General features: G+C 47.8%; 1 protein-coding gene across 6 annotated transcripts in view; it reads left to right on the top strand.

The window, feature by feature from the left end:
- LOC123503534 (DNA repair endonuclease XPF-like) overlaps positions 1-19,255 on the top strand; it is a 432,975-nt gene that overhangs the window by 122,018 nt on the left and 291,702 nt on the right. For all 6 annotated transcript variants that reach the window (XM_045253376.1, XM_045253377.1, XM_045253374.1 and 3 more), the window contains one exon: positions 18,638-18,810. In XM_045253376.1, coding sequence (XP_045109311.1) covers positions 18,638-18,810 — 173 coding nt within the window. The remainder of the gene's footprint in view (positions 1-18,637; positions 18,811-19,255) is intronic.

The following is a 19,255-nucleotide window of genomic DNA, read 5'->3' as shown; positions in this document are numbered from 1 at the left end:
AAGTAGAAAGAGAAAACAAAAAATCTAAAAGGAGGGTCCAGTTAACGTAAGAGGTGTCTTGACACTCCTCTTTTGAAAGAGTTTAAGTCATAGGCAGGTGGAAATACAGACACAGGTAGAGAGTTCCAGAGTTTACCAGTGTAGGGAATGAAGGAGTGAAGATACTGGTTAACTCTTGCATTAGGAAGATGGACAGAATAGGGATGAGAAGAAGTAGAGAGTCTTGTGCAGCGAGGCCGCAGGAGGGGAAGGCATGCAGTTAGCAAGTTCAGAAGAGCAGACAGCATGAAAACAGCGGTAGAAGACAGATAAAGATGCAACATTGCGGCGGTGACTTAAAGAATCAAGACAGTCAGTTAGAGGAGAAGAGTTGATAAGACGAAAAGCTTTAGATTCCACCTTGTTTAGTAAAGCTGTGTGTGGATCCCCAGACATGAGAGCCATACTCCATACACGGGCGGATAAGGCCCTTGTACAGAGCAAGCAGCTGGGAGGGAGAGAAAATGGACGAAGACGCCATAGGACACCTAACTTCTTGGAAGCTGATTTAGCAAGAGTAGAGATGTGAAATTTCCAGTTTAGATTTTTAGTGAAGGATAGACCGAGTGTGTTTAATGTAGAGGAGAGGGAAGTTGAGTGTTATTGAAGAAGAGAGGATAGTTGTCTGGAAGGTTATGTCGAGTAGATAGTTGTAGAAATTGAGTTTTTGAGGCATTGAACAAAACCAGGTTTCTCTGCCCCAATCAGAAACAAGTGAAAGATCAGAAGTTAGGCGTCCTATAGCATCTCGCCTTGAGTCATTTAATTGTTGTTGGGTTGGGCGTCTGTTGAACGCTGTTGAATAATGCAAGGTGGTATCATCAGCATAGGAGTGGATAGGGCATTGAGTCAGATTTAGGAGATCATTGATGAATAATAGAAAGAGAGTGGGTGATAGGACAGAACCCTGTGGAACACCACTGTTGATAGTTTTAGGGAAGAACAGTGACCGTCTACTACAGCAGCAATAGAACGATCGGAAAGGAAACTGGAGATGAAGGTACAGAGAGAAGGATAGAATCCGTAGGAGGGTAGTTTAGAAATTAAAGATTTGTGCCAGACTCTATCGAAGGCTTTCGATATGTCAAGGCCGACAGCAAAGGTTTCACCGAAGTCCCTAAAAGAGGATGACCAAGATTCAGTTAGGAAAGTAAGAAGATCACCAGTAGATCTGCCTTTACGGAAACCATACTGGCAATCAGAGAGAAGGTTGTGAGCTGATAGATGCCTCATTATCTTCCTATTAAGGATAGACTCAAAGGCTTTAGAAAGGCAGGAAATCAAAGCTATAGGGCGGTAGTTAGAAGGATTGGAGTGGTCACCTTTTTAGGGACAGGTTGAATGTGAGCAAACTTCCAGCAAGAAGGATAAATAGAAGTAGAGACACAGATGAAAGAGTTTGACCAGGCAGTGAGCGAGTTCGAAGCACAGTTTTGAGAACAACAGGAGGGACTCCATCCGGACCGTAAGCCTTCCGAGAATCAAGGCCAGAGAGGGCCAGGAAAACGTCTTTATAAAGAATTTTAATTTTAGGGATGAAGTAGTCAGAGGGTGGAGGAGTAGGAGGAATATGCCCAGAATCATCCAAAGTTGAGTTGGTAGCAAAGGTTTGAGCGAAGAGTTCAGCTTTAGAAAAGAAGAGACAGCTGTAGAGCCATCTGGATGAAGTAAAGGAGGAAAGACGAAGAAGTAAAGTTGTTAGAGATATTATTGGCTAGATGCCAGAAATCTCGAGAGGAGTTAGAATTGGAAAGACTTTGACATTTTCTATTGATGAAAGAGTTTTAGTAAGTTGGAGAATAGATTTGGCATGATTACGGGCAGAAATATATAGGGCATGAGTTTCAGCAGTTGGATGGCTACGGAACCGTTTGTGAGCCGCCTCTCTATCATTGACAGCACGAGAACAAGCAGAGTTAAACCAAGGCTTTTTAGCTTTAGGGTTAGAGAAAGTATAGCTCCATGCCATAGATAATCACCTCTGTTATGCGCTCGGCACAAAGAGAAGGATCTCTGACATGAAAACAATAATCATCCCAAGGAAATCAGAATAGTACTGCCTTAGTTCCTCCCACTTAGCAGAGTTAAAATGCCAGAAGCACCTCCGCTTAGGCGGGTCCTGAGGCTGCACTGGAGTGATAGAACAGGTAGCGGAAATTAGATTGTGGTCGGAGGAGCCCAACGGAGAGGAAAGTTTAACAGAGTAAGCAGAAGGGTTGGAGGTTAGGAAAAGATCAAGAATGTTGGGCGTGTCTCCAAGGCGGTCAGGAATACGGGTAGGGAACTGCACTAGCTGCTCTAGGTCATGAAGGATAGCAAAGTTGAAGGTTTGTTCACCAGGTTGGTCAGTGAAAGAAGATGAAAGCCAAAGCTGGTGGTGAACATTGAAATCCCCTAAAATGGAGATCTCAGCAAAAGGAAAGTGAGATAAGATTACTTATTACTGTATATATATACAGTAAGGGTGGAAAAACGGGAGTTACAGCCTTTATATCATGTCTTATTAGCTTTACTTATTATTTATTGATCTGTTTTGTACATGTTGTAATATGTGAAGGCAAGATTTTATTTCAGCTTGAAAGATGGTATTTTAGGGGTCAAAAGAGGGACTTTGGCAATGACCAAAGACTAATTGAGGCATTTTTTTTGGCAATTTATATGGTATAAATAACTCGTGTTTGGCGAAATTCACATTTGGCGGTAGTTTTACCAGACTAATAAATTCGCCAAGTGCTGGGGCTATATATATATATATATATATATATATATATATATATATATATATATATATATATATATATATATATATATATATATATATATATATATATATATATATATATATATATATATATATATATATATATATACACTCAATCCTCGATTTGCCGGAACTCCATTTGCCGGATTTCGGATTTGCTGGACAAGAGTCTGTGGAAGAAAAAAAAAAAAAAAAAAAAAAGTCCGGGACAAGTCGATTTCAAATTACCGCGCCAGACAAAGTTCGCAAATCGGGCACTATAGATGGCAGCGCGGGCGGACATACACATCTAGTACTGGACTGTAAACAAGTCTGCCGCGTCACACGAGTGTTGTGCTACCATCAATATATCTACAGTAAGGTAAATGCTAATAAAAAAAACAGTACAGATGTGTGTCGGCGGCATTGGCATGTGTTACAGCCCCACGTGGTGAGATGATGATGATGATGATGATGATGGTCGTCGGAGGTTTTGCCTTTGCCTCGGCACCTCCTGTTACTTCTATTCTTCCTGATCCTGCCTTTCTTTTATTTTTCTTTCTCTTGTCTTCCACATCTGGTGCACAGTCTCTTTCTTCTCCCTCAGTTTTGTTCTGAACAAAAAACGTCTGATTTTATTTTCCAACTTCCTGGTACAGCTGGTGCAGGTGCCGAAATGCCGTTAAAGACAACACTATGTTCCCACCGGAAATTTTTGCCGTTAAACACGGGATTCCGGTAAATCGCGTGCCGTTAAAGCGGGGTTCAACCTGTATAGGGTAAAGTCCGGCAAGGGGGTAGACCCCCGGACATTTTCCATTGCCGGACATTTGCCATTCCCGGACAAGCCTTCCCCCCTTTTAGTCCGGCAAATCGAGGGTTGAGTGTATATATATATATATATATATATATATATATATATATATATATATATATATATATATATATTTACAGTAAGGTCTCGGTTTACGTCAGAGTTACGTTCCTGAAACATGACGTAAGTCGATTTTGTACGTAACTCGAGTTTCCGTACATTTCAAAGCATATTATCGAGTTTTCAACCAATCATTGTTTATGGTCATTCAGGTAAGTTAAAGGTTATATTGTTATATTATTTACAACTATATAGGAATATGAAACACAAGTTTGTTTTTGTTGTTCATTAGGGCCACGAACGTGAAGGACTGCAGGTTGCCAAGAGGGGTGGCCCTGAGGCCGCCAGGAGGGTGGGCAGGTCGAATGTTGTGACGCCCAGGGCAGACAGCTGGGAGCGTAGTGCAGTGCGGTGGGAGTAGAAGCGTGGGCAGCGGGGCAGGAAATGCAATAGGAAAGGGCAATAGGGATCAGGAGACAGGAGCAGACGGTGCAAGTGAGCTGCAAGTGTCGTGTGGCCCAGGCGAAGGCTCCGGAGTTGTTATTGTTGTGATGGGTGCGTGAACCCTCAAGGTCGTCAACCTCCCCGTTGTCATGGTAATGGGCTTCCCATTTTCTTCTTCATTCTCTCATACACAGCTGCTGCCTCCCTTCTCATGTCTTTAATTACATCCTCTTTTTCTTGTAGCGTAATGGTTTTCCTTTTCTTAGCATCACTGCTGTCACTAAGGAGTTTTCTCTTTGGTGCCATTGAGCAAGATACTAAGAACTTGAGTCAGTAAACGCAGAAGTAGGATAACACTCTTACCAGGGGCAACGGTGTGGTGGAACTGAGACAGGGTGTTATTGTATTCAAAAGTGAGGCGGGCGTTGTAACGGATAACCACCAACAATAACAATAAATCCTGCGCTTTACGATTTATAAATTTTCAATTTTTTAATCTTAAATTGCCTTATAGTGGACTGACGTAACTACAAGTTTGACGTAACTTGAGACCGACGTAACCCGGGACTTTACTGTATATATGTATATATATATATATATATATATATATATATATATATATATATATATATATATATATATATATATATATATATATACTGCGATGTTTGAGTTACCAAACTATTGTTCGAAAACATCTATTTTGGGTCTACATTTCCTGTCTGGCGTTCGTCCCCTCGTGGTGTGGCAGCGCAGAGAGACGCGGCATAGTCTCGTCCTGTTTGTCGTTGTGGTGGCCGTGGTCACCAGTGTGTTTGGTGGGCGGCTGTGTGTCCCCATCATCTGTTGTGTAGTATCAGTAGTATACTGTTTATAGTACCAGCCAGTCTTCAGCGGAGTTAACACGTATGCTCTGGGCACAGGGTAGAGACAACGTGTGGCTGGACTGTGTGTTAATAGGTACTCAGTAGTCATTGGTCTGGGAGTTGTGCCCTCCTTTGAGTAGCTGGCTTGCTACTGGTTAGACCGGGGCTGTAGAACAGTGGGTTGTTGTTCTGAGAGAAGTGTAGTTGGTTTGGCTGCATTTTCTCGTGCGTTCGTCCACTCGGGTGTGGTGACGCGGAGGGACGCGTTGGTGTCGCGTCCCATTGTTGCTATTGGTGGCTGTAGTCACCAGTAGGGTTTGGTGGGTGGCTGTGTGCCCCCATCATCTTTTATATAGCTTCAGTAGTATACTGTATTGTAGTGGTTGTAGCCACACATGCTAGTGAAAGCTGAGAAGCTTCGTGCTGTCGGCCAGTTTGTGCGTAGTTCTCGTCCATCAGGCTTGTCTGTGACGAGTATCTAGACTCTGTATGTATGGCTGTTGTCACCCGTAGATGGTGTCTGGGCTTGTGTGTACACCACCGGATGTGCTGTACACATCATATGTTGCAAGTAGTTGTAGCCTAGGGGAGTCAGTGACAGGTGTTAGGAAGCACTTGTCGTAGTAGGATAGTATAGTAATATACTGCGCGTGTTGTCCCAGTCTGTGATTTATCACAGTCTGTGAGCAAGGCGTGTGGAGAGGCATTAATACTTCATAGAGAAGTGGGTGGAATTGTCCTTGTGGGCGGTTTCTCTAGGGGGTATTAAGGCCTCGCCCTGTTACACATAACATCTACCATTTATAAATTCTACTTGGTTGGGTACAGGAGAAGAAGGAGTTGCTAAGGAGATTCCCTTACAGTGGGGGAAGTTATACACTGTTGGTGACCTTGAAAGAACCTGAGGGTTACAGCTGCTGTGATTTATAGTAGTGGGGACTCTGTGGAGTGTTATATTCCCTACTGTACTGACCGTAACAAAGTTGGCGACCCCGCCAGGATAACACTCTAGTGAGCTGTAGCAGTTAACCACAGCCGTGACCGTAACAAAAGTGGCGACCTCGCCAGGATAAACCAAGTGCTTTTATAGTGGTGTAGTGTATTGTGTGGGGTATTATTACTTATATTATTTTATTTTTTGTGAGAATGAGTCCCTGTGAGCACCATGGAGGGAGTTACTGGCCTTTTCACCTCACCAGTGGAGGTTGAGGATGCGAGTGTGAGCCGGCGAGAGACTCACCACGGTGACTCACCACGTGGGTATGATGAGTCGTCGGCCGCGATTGGAGTCAGTGAGGACGCATTTACTACGTGTCATGATAACGCATGTGGCGGTCCCAGCGAAGGTGACGTGGGATATATTAGCCCTGGCAGAAGTATCGGAAGTAGGGGAGGCTCCCAACGATCTAGTCTAGCAAGCAGTATTGCTGATAGTGTCCAGTCAGCTGCCAGACTGGAGGAACTGCGATTGAAGCTGGAAATTAGGAAAATGGAGATAGAAGCAGAAGAGAGGCGAGAGTTGAAGAGATTAGTTGCGGAAGAGAGACGAGAGTCAAACTAGAGAGATGGAGATGATGAGATTGGAGATTGAGAGAGAAAGAGCAGATAAAGATAGAGAGTTGGAGTGGGAGAGAACTCGCCATGCAGTAAGTACGCCTGGAGTTGTTGGTAGTGTAGGAGGAGGAGGAGAACAAAGTGTAGAGCATACTTTAGTTCAAAGTCTCCAGCTAGTGCCTGAGTTTGATGAGGCTAAAGTGGCTGAATGGTTTGTTCGCTTCGAGAGGAAAGCCAAGGAGTTTGCTTGGTCTCGAGAGAGATGGGTAGGCTTGGTTGCGAATAAACTCAAGGGAAAAGCCTTGGAAGTTTATGATAAAATGTCAGCTGATGATCTGGATGATTATGAGGAGTTTAAGGCTGACATCTTGCGGGCATATGAGCTGCAACCAGAAGCCTATCGCTTGCAATTCAGAGGAAAGAGGAAGCGAGCAAGTGACTCCTACCTCGAGTGTGCTCGTTCACTGGAGCAAGTGTTTGAGAGGTGGATTGCTAGCGAGGGTGTTGACTCTCTCGAGGCTATGAAGAAGTTAGTAGTTATGGAGCAGTTCATCGACTTTGCTGATAAGGAGCTGGTACCTCTGTTGAGGGAGAAGAGGTTTAGGACTTTGAAGGAGGCTGCTACATGGGCTGATGATTATGTGTTGGCCCACCGTCCTGTGCAGCAGCCTGGGAGTTGGAGTCGTAAGGAAGGTGGTCCTAGGGGAGGCCCAGGGAGTGGTGGCAGTTCTTCCTCGGGCTCACCGGGCCATTTTAGGCGAAATACTGGATTCGGCAGTAAGATGGGTTTGGGAAACCTCCAGGCCCCCACCCCTCCTTCTTCTGCGAAGGATGGGACAGTGGGGAAGGCGGCCCCTAGAACTCTCAAGTATGATTACCAGCCCACGTGCTATCACTGCCGAGGAAAAGGGCATTTTAAGTTCAGTTGCTTAAAGTTAGTGACAGCTGAAACTCCCAAGTCCTCGCAGAAACCAGTTGCCTTGTTGGTGTGGCCAGACCAAGTTTGTGATGATGAGTTGACTGCTCCTTCAGGTTTTAGAAGTGAGAAGGCACGGCGTGTGCCTGAGTTGTGTTTGGAGGAAGGAGAGCAGGTTGGCCCCCCTGTTCCTCCCCTGTTGCCTCGCCCGCACCTAAGGATAGTGAGCTCGACTGGTGCCGTCCTTTCCTGTGTGGAGGCACGGTTGAGATTGATGGCACAAAGTATCCCGTCACTGTACTGCGTGATACGGGTGCACAGCAGTCAGTGTGCCGAAATGTCACTGGTAGGAAGGTGACATCTAGCAAGGCAGTGTTGTGTCGTGGACTTAACACTGTGGAGGAGTTCGTGACGGCTGAGGTGACGCTGTCATGTCCTCTTGTCACTGCTACGGCTCAGGTAGCAGTGGCAGACGAACTGCCAGTCGCAGGAGTGGACTTCCTGCTTGGGAATGATTTGGCTGGTGGTCGTGTATGGATCCCAACCTCTGATGAGGATGAGGTTGCTGAAGAGTCTGGGCCAGTGGTGCAAGACTCTGTAAATGTTGTTACCCGCTCTCAGGCCCGCCGGGCTGAGAGAGAGCCTGTTACTACCCAGGAGGCTGCTAGCAGCCAGGTGGGATTAACTCCAGATGGGAGTAGCAGTGCTGATGTGGTGAAGCCAGTGTTGGGCTCACCATTGAGTTCTGGTGTAGAGGCTGACGGTGACGGCGTGGAGTCACTTGTTAATGCACCGGACTCGGCTTTGGGAGTTGTTGCTGAGAGTGAGGACGGAGTTGGGTGTAGCTGAGTTGTTTGATGGTTATCCTCACTCTGCAGAGCACTCCGGAGGGAGCACTTGTGCTGAGTTGCTTCTTGGTGTGGAGGCTGAGGGCTCTGATGTTCAGCACAGGCCCCAGCATGATAAGTCAGGCAGTCTGTTGGAAGTTGGCACCCAGGGTGGGGAGACTTCCAGTTCTGCGGGGAAGTTGGAAGTTTCTCTCCCTGTGGAGCATCGTGGAGGCAGGGAGCGAGCTTTTCCCTTGCCTGGTGACTGCCTGGCTGGTGGTGATGATCCTTCTGAGGACTCACCGGATCACATGGCAGGAGCGGAGCAGCCTGGGCCAGCTCTCCGTCCTCGATGCCGTGTGGGACGTAGGGTTGCAGCGTTGCCTCAACCCCATGACCCTATAGTCCCCCTTTCTCTTACCCAGCTAGAGCCTGCAGAGCTCATTCGTAGGCAGCAGGAGGACCCGGCGTTGGCCTCCTTCTTTGCTCGAGTGGGTGAGGGAAGTGAGGAGTTGGAGGGCAGGGAGGAGTTCATTTTGCATCAAGGGGTGTTGTGTCGTAGATGGCAGGAGAGTGACGGTGGTGAACTACTGCAAGTAGTTGTGCCGCATAAGCTGCGTGAGGCACTTGTGCTGTTGGCACATGAGGGGCCCATGGCTGGACACCTGGGCATCCGGAAGACCGTCGCTCGCCTGCGTCGCAATTTTTGGTGGCCCAGCATGTCTGGAGAAGTAGCCACGATTCTTAAGTGCTGCCACACTTGTCAAGTGGTGGGCAAGCCTAATCAGACACCCCCTGTGGTGCCACTCCACCCCATCCCTGCTGTTGATCCTCCCTTCACGAGGGTTTTGATTGATATAGTAGGTCCTCTGCCTACTACCAGGGCTGGTCACAAGTATTTGTTGACCATAATGGATGTTACCACAGGGTACCCTGAAGCAATTCCCCTGAGAAGCACTCACTCTAAGGTGGTGCTGAAGGCTTTGTTAACCTTCTTTACACACTTTGGATTGCCAGCAGAGCTGCAGTCCGATCAGGGGACCAACTTTACTTCAAATTTGTTTATAGATACGATGACTGCATGGGGGATCAAGCATATTGTGTCCAGTGCTTATCATCCACAGTCTCAGGGAGCCCTGGAGACATCATCAAACTCTCAAGACCATGCTCAAGAGTTTCTGCATGGAGAGAGATAAGGATTGGGACGAGGGTGTCCCCTTTGTCTTATTTGCGGTGAGAGAAGCGCCCACTGAGTCCTTGGGTTTCTCACCCAATCAGCTAGTGTTTGGACACCGAGTGCGTGGACCGCTCGACGTTGTTCGGGAGGCTTGGTGTCAGCCGTCGCCTGAGCGCCCTGTCTCACTGCTTAAGAGCATTATGAGCAGTCGAGAGAGATTGGCCAAGGCATTAGAGGTGGCGCAGGCCCACCTGTGTAAGGCCCAGCAGAGTATGAAGGGGTATTATGACCGAAGGGCCGAGTATCGGAGTTTTGCCCCTGGAGATGAAGTGCTCGTGCTGTTACCACTTCAGGGCCAGCCGCTTGCTGCCCGCTTGAGTGGCCCCTATGTTATAAAGAAGGTAGGTGACCTCGACTACCTGGTGGTCACTCCTGACCGGCGCAAGAGGGCTCAGCTGTGTCACGTTAACATGCTGAAGCCCTATTTTCGTTCTACTAGCCAGAAGGGCTCTTTTAGTTCTGCCGTGCAAGAGGCATCTTCAGTTTTATTTTTCTGCCAGGAGGGAGAGGCTCCAGAAGTTATTGGGCCTGAACCTGTTGTTCCTACAGGGCAGTGGGAACGGAATAGCCTCCATCTCTTGAAAGAGAAGGTTGAACACTTAGGGATCAGCAAGATGAGTTGCTTCGGCTGAGGAAGTACTCTTCAGTGTTTAGCAGTGTCCCGGGCAGGACACAGTTGATAGAACACGATATTTATGTTGGGGACGAAAAGCCTGTCAAATGGCCCCCATACCGAATAAGTCCAGGAGTGCAATATCATAGTCAGACATATAAGAGGAGCAGACAACGTTGTGGCCGATTGTCTGTCCCTGGGCCATTCCCTTTAATCAGTTCCATGCCTTTAAAAAAAAATTTTTGTAAATGTTTTGTTTCAAAATTTTTTTTTCTTTTAACCCGTACAGCGTCAGAGACGTACGAGATACGTCGGCTACTCTGAGCGAACCGGGCGTCAAGAGACATATGAGATACGTCGGCGAGCTTTCTCGTGTTTTCAGAGGTATTGCATCCTCAAAACCTACCATTATACTGCCATCATGCACTGTAGATATTGCTCATGCTGCCTCTTCGTCCCTGCTAACATGAATGCTTCCTGTATTTATTACAATTTTGAACTTTAGCAGTTTCTGCTGCCTTCAGCTAGGTGTAGCAGGAAACTGACGCCTCAACTCCGCTAATATGAACAAAGCGTAATTTCCATTACTTACTCTTACCATTTCAGTTGTTTTTGGTAACTGTTATATTGTGGTAGTGAAAACTTTGTATGACATAAATAAGAATTTTCGAATCGCTTTGTTATAAGGTAAAACAAGTACATATTACTCAGAAAATATTTGCACCGTGAAAGGCAACACTCCCTCACGATATCTCGTGTCTATTTTTAGCCACAAACACTCCCAAACAGCAAAACATGACATGTTTTTCTTTCAACTCAGGAATGATATTATGCATGTGTCCAACTCGGGGATCGACTGGTGAGAAAGCGAGGCGAATAAACTAGTCACATAAGGCTTTGCTAAGTCGCTAACCTTAGCACAAAATATCTCGCACCAATTAATACCACTTCCAGTCAGTTCTGGGAGGAATGACTGTCATTTTCATTTGTTTCACATCATTTAAGACTGGATTAGCAAAAAAAAAAAAAATCCATGATGTGGCCAGCACTGGTGAAATCACAAAGTCTTAGATCTGCTGACGCTGTACGGGTTAAGGGAGGGCGTGTGAGGGACACTGCATTATTTCCCGTTTATTTAATTATATTATATGCGTAGCCTATGGCCACCCCAGCACGGGCCCCTCGAGCTGTTCTGTTGAGCAGACAACCCGCCTCCCTCTCCCTGCTTCTCATTGTCTGGCGAGCGACTCAGTACCAGGGTAGTCTTCAGCTGAGGTGGACGCGGACTCTCGTGGTCTGGCACAGGGTAGGGAGATACGTGTTGCTGGGCTTCTCTAGGTGCTCATTAGTCATTGGTCTGGGAGTTGTGCCCTCCCTTGAGTAGCTGGCTTGCTACTGGGTAGACCGTGGCTGTGAAGGACAATGGGCTTGTTGTCCTAAGGAATGTGGCCGGTTGGGTCTACATTTCCTGTCTGGCGTTCGTCCCCTCGTGGTGTGGCAGCGCGGAGAGACGCGGCATAGTCTCGTCCTGTTTGTCGTTGTGGTGGCCGTGGTCACCAGTGTGTTTGGTGGGCGGCTGTGTGTCCCCATCATCTGTTGTGTAGTATCAGTAGTATACTGTTTATAGTACCGGCCAGTCTTCAGCGGAGTTAACACGTATGCTCTGGGCACAGGGTAGAGGCAACGTGTGGCTGGACTGTGTGTTAATAGGTACTCAGTAGTCATTGGTGTGGGAGTTGTGCCCTCCTTTGAGTAGCTGGCTTGCTACTGGTTAGACTGGGGCTGTAGAACAGCGGGTTGTTGTTCTGAGAGAAGTGTAGTTGGTTTGGCTACATTTTCTCATGCGTTCGTCCACTCGGGTGTGGTGACGCGGAGGGACGCCTTGGTGTCGCGTCCCGTTGTTGCTGTTGGTGGCTGTAGTCACCAGTAGGGTTTGGTGGGTGGCTGTGTGCCCCCATCATCTTTTGTATAGGTTCAGTAGTATACTGTATTGTAGTGGTTGTAGCCACGCACGCTAGTGAAAACTGAGAAGCTTTGTGCTGTCGGCCAGTTTGTGCGTAGTTCTCGTCCGTCAGACTTGTTTGTGACGAGTATCTAGACTCTGTATGGCTGTTGTCACCCGTAGGTGGTATCTGGGCTTGTGTGTACACCACCGGATGTGCTGTACACATCATATATTGCAAGTAGTTGTAGCCTAGGGGAGTCAGTGACAGGTGTTAGGAAGCACTTGTCATAGTAGGATAGTATAGTAATATACTGCGCGTGTTGTCCCAGTCTGTGATTTATCACAGTCTGTGGGCAAGGCGTGTGGAGAGGCATTAATACTTCATAGAGAAGTGGGTGGAATTGTCCTTGTGAGCGGTTTCTCTAGGGGGTATTAAGGCCTCGCCCTGTTACACATAACATCTACCATTTATAAATTCTACTTGGTTGGGTACAGGAGAAGAAGGAGTTGCTAAGGAGATTCCCTTACAGTGGGGGAAGTTATACACTATTGGCGACCTTGAAAGAACCTGATGGTTATGGCTGCTGTGATTTATAGTAGTGGGGACTCTGTGGAGTGTTATATTCCCCACTGTACTGACCGTAACAAAGTTGGCGACCCCGCCAGGATAACACTAGTGAGCTGTAGCAGTTAACCGCAGCCGTGACCGTAGCACCCTCCATCCACGCCTGGAGTACAATGGGGCCAAGGAGTGTCCTTCCCTCGCATTCTTGGCCAAGAACTTGGGAGAAGGTGCTAGGGAGACCTGTCGCCCATCCCTGGAGAAGACCAGCCAGGATGGGTGCCGGATATGGGCATGAAGTTGGGAAGCCCTCAAGCCAAAAGCCATGGCCACCAAAAACTGCCTTCCGCAAGCTCTGTTGAGGGGTAGAATTAGTAAAAGGAGGGCCCCGAAGGAGGGTCAGGACTTTGGACTGAGACCAGAAGATCCTTGGTCTCTTCACAGGAGGCTGCTGGTGGAAGTGACCCTTTTTCAGTAAATCCATAACCCGTCCACTGATGGTGATGTTAAACCCCAATAACAAGGGTTCCACCAGAGCAGCTGCATAGGTGGCGACAGTCGGGGCAGCTCTGCGTCTGACATGGAACATAAAGGACAAAAAGTCATAAACAAGAGGTAAAGAAATATAAGGAAAAGGGCAATTGTGGAGAAAAAGCTGGAAAGCTTTCCATGCCAACTCGTACTGGCGGAGGGTGGAATCCCTGGACCCCTTGATGACATCAGAGGAGACCGCAGGCGAGAGGGAGGTGGTCAAGCACGCCTGCAGAAACTCCACGCGTGAAAGCTGGAGGATATTCCAGACTGACGGACGCCATGGCCCCGTACCGCCAGTCTGTTGAGAGGTAGAGGGAAGGACACCAGAGCAGTAGACGTTGGCACCAGGGCTGGGCCTTCCAGAGAGGGGCGATGAGAAGAACTCGGCCCCTGAACGTCTCCAGCTTGCGCACCACCGTCGTCATCACCGTCGTCGCTGGGGGAGGAAAAAGATAAACGAACCCCCATGTGTTCCAATCCATGAGAAAGGAGTCCGGCCCTCCCGTGGCCGTGACCACGCTCCTGGTGATGTACTGTGGGAGCTGATGGTTCTCCAATGATGCAAACAGGTCCACCTCGGGCAGACCGAACAACTCCACTAGATCCGTGAAAACGTCTGGGTCGAGCGACCATTCCACTGAGGAAGTATCGCTGTGGGACAACGAGTCTACCTAGACATTTTCCTTGCCTGGCACGAGCATGGCTGACAGCGTAAGATGGCGCGACGCTGCCAGGTTCAAGAGGGCCTCGGATGTCTTGAGGAGGGAGATGGACCAGGAGGAGCCCATCCTCTTCACACACTGGACTGCCACTACATTGTCCATGTAGAAGCAGACGTGGAGTTGCCAGAGGTCCGCCTGTTGCTGAAGGAAATGCAGAGGCACCGTCAACTCCCTCATGTTGATGTGCCTCTGCACGTCGGCCTGCTCCCAGCATCCCCGGCCCTGTTGACCGTCGGACGCCTGGAAGCCCCAACCGCTGTCCGAAGTGTCTGTGTAGACTTGTAGCTGCGGCGCTGACAGCTTCCAAGGAACCACAGTCTCCAGAAGGCCCGGAAACAAACACTGACGCAGCAGCCAGTGAAGGTGTGGTGGAACTGGGCACAAACAGTGCGGGGCCATCCGCGGAAACACCCTGTTGCCTTCCCACCAGAGCCTCCTGCACCACAGAGGCCCCAGTGGTGTCACCTGAGCTGCAAACGTCAAGGAGTCCATGAGCCTCGTCCACTTGCGGTGGGTGAAGGTGGTGGACCAGGAGGCCCTCCTGACCCGCTGCAGGACCATCCTCCGATTGTCCTCGGACAGGCGGATGGTAGAAGTCCGAGTATCCCACCACATGCCAAGCCATTGCAGATCTTGAGTGGGCTGGAGACGAGACTTGGGGAAATTGAAGTGAAACCCGAGGGATTCGCTGATGGAGATGGTCCTGGCGGTTGCAGTTCGGGCTTCCTCCCTCAACGACATTATGGTTCTGATGTTGACGTCCACCAGCACTGTTGTAAAGCCTTCATGATCTTGGTGAAGACTCGTGGCGCAATGTTCAAACCGAAGGGCAGGACTGTAAAACGCAGGACGCGGGAGCGGTCCTGCACTGCCAGGTAGGAACGGAAACGCGGACCTATCAATCGGCACATGCCAATATGCATTGGCGAGGTCCAGGGAAGTCAACCAAGAGTGTGGAAGAAGGGTCTCCCTGACCTGCTTGAGTGTCACCATCCTGAAGTGATGACACTCGATGTGGGCGTTGAGAGCAGACAGGTCCACGACCAGACGAGGGTCCTGCTGGTCCCACCAAGGGACCAAGAAGGGACGGTACAGGAAGACAAGGCCCATTCGAGAGCATCCACCACCATCTGTGTAGACCCAAAGGAAGCTCCCAGCAGATTCCCCATGAGAAGGGCCGACTGTGCTGGAGATGGCAGAGGAGCCATGGCTTGCCTCCAGCAGGCTAAGTGGGGTGAGAGAGCCTGAGCGAAGGAAGAAGCCATCGCTGGAGCCCCTTGCCAGAGGGCGAAGCACAGTAGGGGCAGGAGGTTTGAGCACAGGAGTGAAGAGGACACCCGTGCTCTCAGATCCTGCATCTGTGACAGAACCGTTAAGATGTTCTCCACCGTCAGCAAGGCCTGAAAAGAGGAAAAGGCATTCAACGCAAAAGCCTTGTCCTTTTCGGCCTGCCTCACCGTCTCCGACGAAGGGGTAGCCAAGGGAGGAGGAAAGGAGGGTGGAGAACGCACCGACAGCCAAACTCCCACCTGGGCGTCCAGAGAGTCCCCAACCGGATGTAGAGGAGTCTTGGGCTTAGCTGACGGTCTGGGAAGAGGAGCACTTTGGGTCCGTGCCGCCAACTGATCCCACCAGTCCCTGGCCACCTTAAAGAACTGGTCCGCCTGGCCCGCTGTCCATGACATGCCCATCTAGCGCTGCGTCGACTCCTCACCCTCGGAGGAAAGGGAAGGAGGAGACAGGCCCACAAACAAAGAGAGGACCGAGAGTGAGCGCGAGAGCTTGTCCACGGTCGGTAACAGCAAGGTAGGAGTAGGCTGGGCCGCTTGAGAGAGGGGACGAAAATGCCAGAAAGGAAGAGGAGAGTGGCATGACGTCCCCCAGCACACCTGACCAGGCACTGGTGCTGCCTCCCCGTGGGAGGCCCCATCTCGGCGGAGTAAGACGGCCGACCCGGCGACCTGAGACACCTGCCAATCAGGAGGCACAGAAGCCCAAGACTCCGGAAGAACCTCCGGCTCCAACTCCTCCTCCGAAGGGGGGACGTCCGAGACAGGGGACAAATCCACCCCGTACGAGTGAGATGCCGGACTAGAGAGGGGGAGAGGTGTAGCAGGGTGAGGGTCTGCCACCAGAGGAGAAGCCGAGGACTGGGCACACAGCAGAGGAGCAGCAGAGGATAGATGGGCCAAAATCCTCAAGAGGAGCTCGTGGATGTTAGGAGGCAGGGGCTCCGAGGGGGGGCCAGGGAGAGCGGAAGGCAGCACCACTGGGTCCCCGGCCACGGGATCGTGAAGTACCGAAGATGGCCCCGGTACTGGACCCTCTACGACCGAGGAGGGGGGGGAGGAGCGGCCAGCAGAGGACGGGGTAGACGGGGTAGACGGCCCATGAAAGCCAGGCGGAAGGCTTCGTCCTTCCAGACCGCATGCTTCCCTTTCCTCTTGGCCAAACGCTGCACCGCCTCCCACGATCGGCGCAGCGAAGTGTACTGGAGGCAAAGTTTATCTACTTTGCCCACAGATTGGAGGAATTTCACATTTTCTCGGCACTTCTCACATTTGTCAGTGTCAAACAAGAAGTCCTTGGAAACACAAGGACAATGGGGCACACACAAGTCATGGCCATCGCATGAAAACTCGTATGCGCACCCTTTGCCATCCGAGGAAAACTGGCACTTGGTAGTAGGCATGATGAACTGAAAAGATATCACACGTAAAACACTACCTTATCGCCCCCAACCGGGCTAGGAGACGCACAACACTCGGCGGTGCAAAAGACCGCAAAGTATGACAAAACGCCATAAAAGTGGCTTAAAAATACTGCACACGCACAGGGAGCCGAACAGCAGAGGCCATGATCAAACACTATGCCCTACACCGAAAGAAAGGGCCACTAACGCACTCGAGAACATTCGAGAACACCTGCCGGCTCCCCCACCATATGGTCACAAAAAACACACATAATAAAGGCACCACACTGCACTAAAACACACGAAAAGGGCACAGCACAGTGTAATCCGTCCATAAATCCAAGATTCTTGCCAAAAAGCAAGAGGAAAAGCTGAAAAGAAACACCCAGAGAAAACACCGGCTCTAAGAGCCGGCGAAACAGGCGCAAGCGAGTGTAGGTTTGGCTACCACGAGCGCTGAAACATGGAATGGCGTCTTATCAGGAGAGGGACCTCCCAGAGATAGAAAACGGGATGTAGGGAGGTCAGGTATGGGGGTTTGGTTCCTTTTGGTTGGGGTGACTGCGCTATTGTGATTGTAGGTAGGGGTAACTGCGTTATTGTGCTGATTCTATTTTGAAGGTAGTGTTTCCTATGTGCGTGGGGCCTCATTTTTTTAATGAGATGTTTCAGTGATACCCTGAGGCATAGTACTACACAGATAGTACATTGTGCACTCAGTTAGTACAGCTAAACCCGCACTGGAGCTGATTGTACCTCAAAAATATATATAAATAAATATATAATACATATATTCAATCCTCCCTCATTTTTCCAAACTAATGGTGCAGGAAACAGTTCCACACAGTGGAACCTCTCTAGCAGTGCACAGTGTAGTTCAGTAAACTTGTTAACTTATGCCTTTCTTACATTACGTGATCCCTTCAGGAACGTTTTCCTCACATAAATCGAAAAATACCTGTATTATTACTTTAAAATTCATGTTTGTTAATATTAAAGTAATCTAATCTGTGAGGTTGTGACATATTTATAGATATTAGCTGATTAGAACCTTGACTTGATGCCATTTGATGTTGAGGAGTAACAGAAAGTTCATCATCATAACAAAATGTATCAGTACTCCCGCCATTATGGCAGCATGAGGAAAATAATCTAGCTACACAATCTCCTACAAGCAACAAATGCCAAGGAGCATGGCAATAGAGCAGCAGGAAGGACCTTCAGGCCACCACTTACGGAAAAGAATTATGAGTCTGGTGACAGCAAGAAGACCAACAGAAGAGTGCAAGGAAAAGTAAACATAACCGTTGTTGCCCAGCCCTACACTGGCCAGAACTTGAGAATGACATAAAATCTTGGGTGATAAATGCTTTCAACAGTATATACTTAAATATACTAACAACATTTTTTCCTGAGTTTGATCTGCTGATGTGGTGGTGTGTCATATACGTCTTTGTCCTATATGCTGTCAAATATGGTAAATGGAAAGATGATGAACAGAGAGACCATCGATAAGTTAATTAAAGGAAATAGGATGGTGCAAAAGCAGAAAATTAGGAAACAATTTGAGAAAAGGGATGTTAGAAGAGCAATGAGGCCAGATGGAGTTTAAGGATTGACACTAAGTGAATGTAGAAAACAGCTGGTGGAACTAATTTGGAATGTGGTTAACAGCTCTTTGATTGAAGGGAGAGTTCCAATGGAGTGGATTCAAAGAATTCCAAACTTTTATTCAGAACCTTTCCCAGAAAAGAACCCAATATGTGTGAAGCACAAATATATACATGCATACATGGAGAATACAATTCAAGTGGGCCTTTTTTTTCTAATATTCATATTTTTTGCCCTTGGAAGTTCTGCCTCTTGCATAAGAATAGATAAAAAAAAAAAATAGTATAGTTAGCCATGCATAATTTAGACCAGTTACATAGACGGGCTAAGTTAATGACTTATAGGTGTAGCCAACATATATGTACATTTCATAATATACATATATTTATATATTCATTTATGTATTTATTTTTTATTTCATTATATGTTTCTTATTTATTTATCTTTATTTCATATTTCAGGAACTTCGACGATCAAACAGCACTATTGATACAGAAGAATTCACACCAGAAAATGCAATATCTAAATCATTTGATAAAATTTTGAAAATTCAACTAGACCCCATTTGGCATCAGTTATCTCCAAGAACAAGGACACTTGTAGCTGATTTGAAAGTATTGAAAACAGTGTTAGGGTAAGTTAGTGTCATGTAATTACAGGAGTACTGTTTGTGAAAAATGACAGTAGCCACAAGTAAGTATTCAGTTTTGTGTTATGGTACCTACTTCACCTATCTGTCTATAGGAATGCACATCATAACTCCTTCATATATGATATTTGAATGCCTTATATTACATACTCATTGATACAGAGCTGCTGTAAATTGAATGAGACTACCTAATGGTATTTTTCTTCACTGTGTGTGAAGGACAGACTCTAAACTTGCTAGTATTTCAGAAACACACATACTTAAAAGTAATAAGTGATATGAATGAAATGCACATAGAGTATGCAGTGAGATTTTACTTATTAGCACTTTTGTAAAGTAATGAATATACATGAAAGTAAATGCATGTGTTCAAGGATAACTAACATGACCACGGGAAGCATAGTTTGCAAGGAGATGTAGTAATGACATG

The sequence above is a fragment of the Portunus trituberculatus genome, chromosome 14, assembly GCF_017591435.1.
Source record: "Portunus trituberculatus isolate SZX2019 chromosome 14, ASM1759143v1, whole genome shotgun sequence".
In the NCBI taxonomy this organism is placed as follows: Eukaryota; Metazoa; Arthropoda; class Malacostraca; order Decapoda; family Portunidae; genus Portunus; species Portunus trituberculatus.
This window is presented reverse-complemented; position numbering and strand designations above follow the sequence as displayed.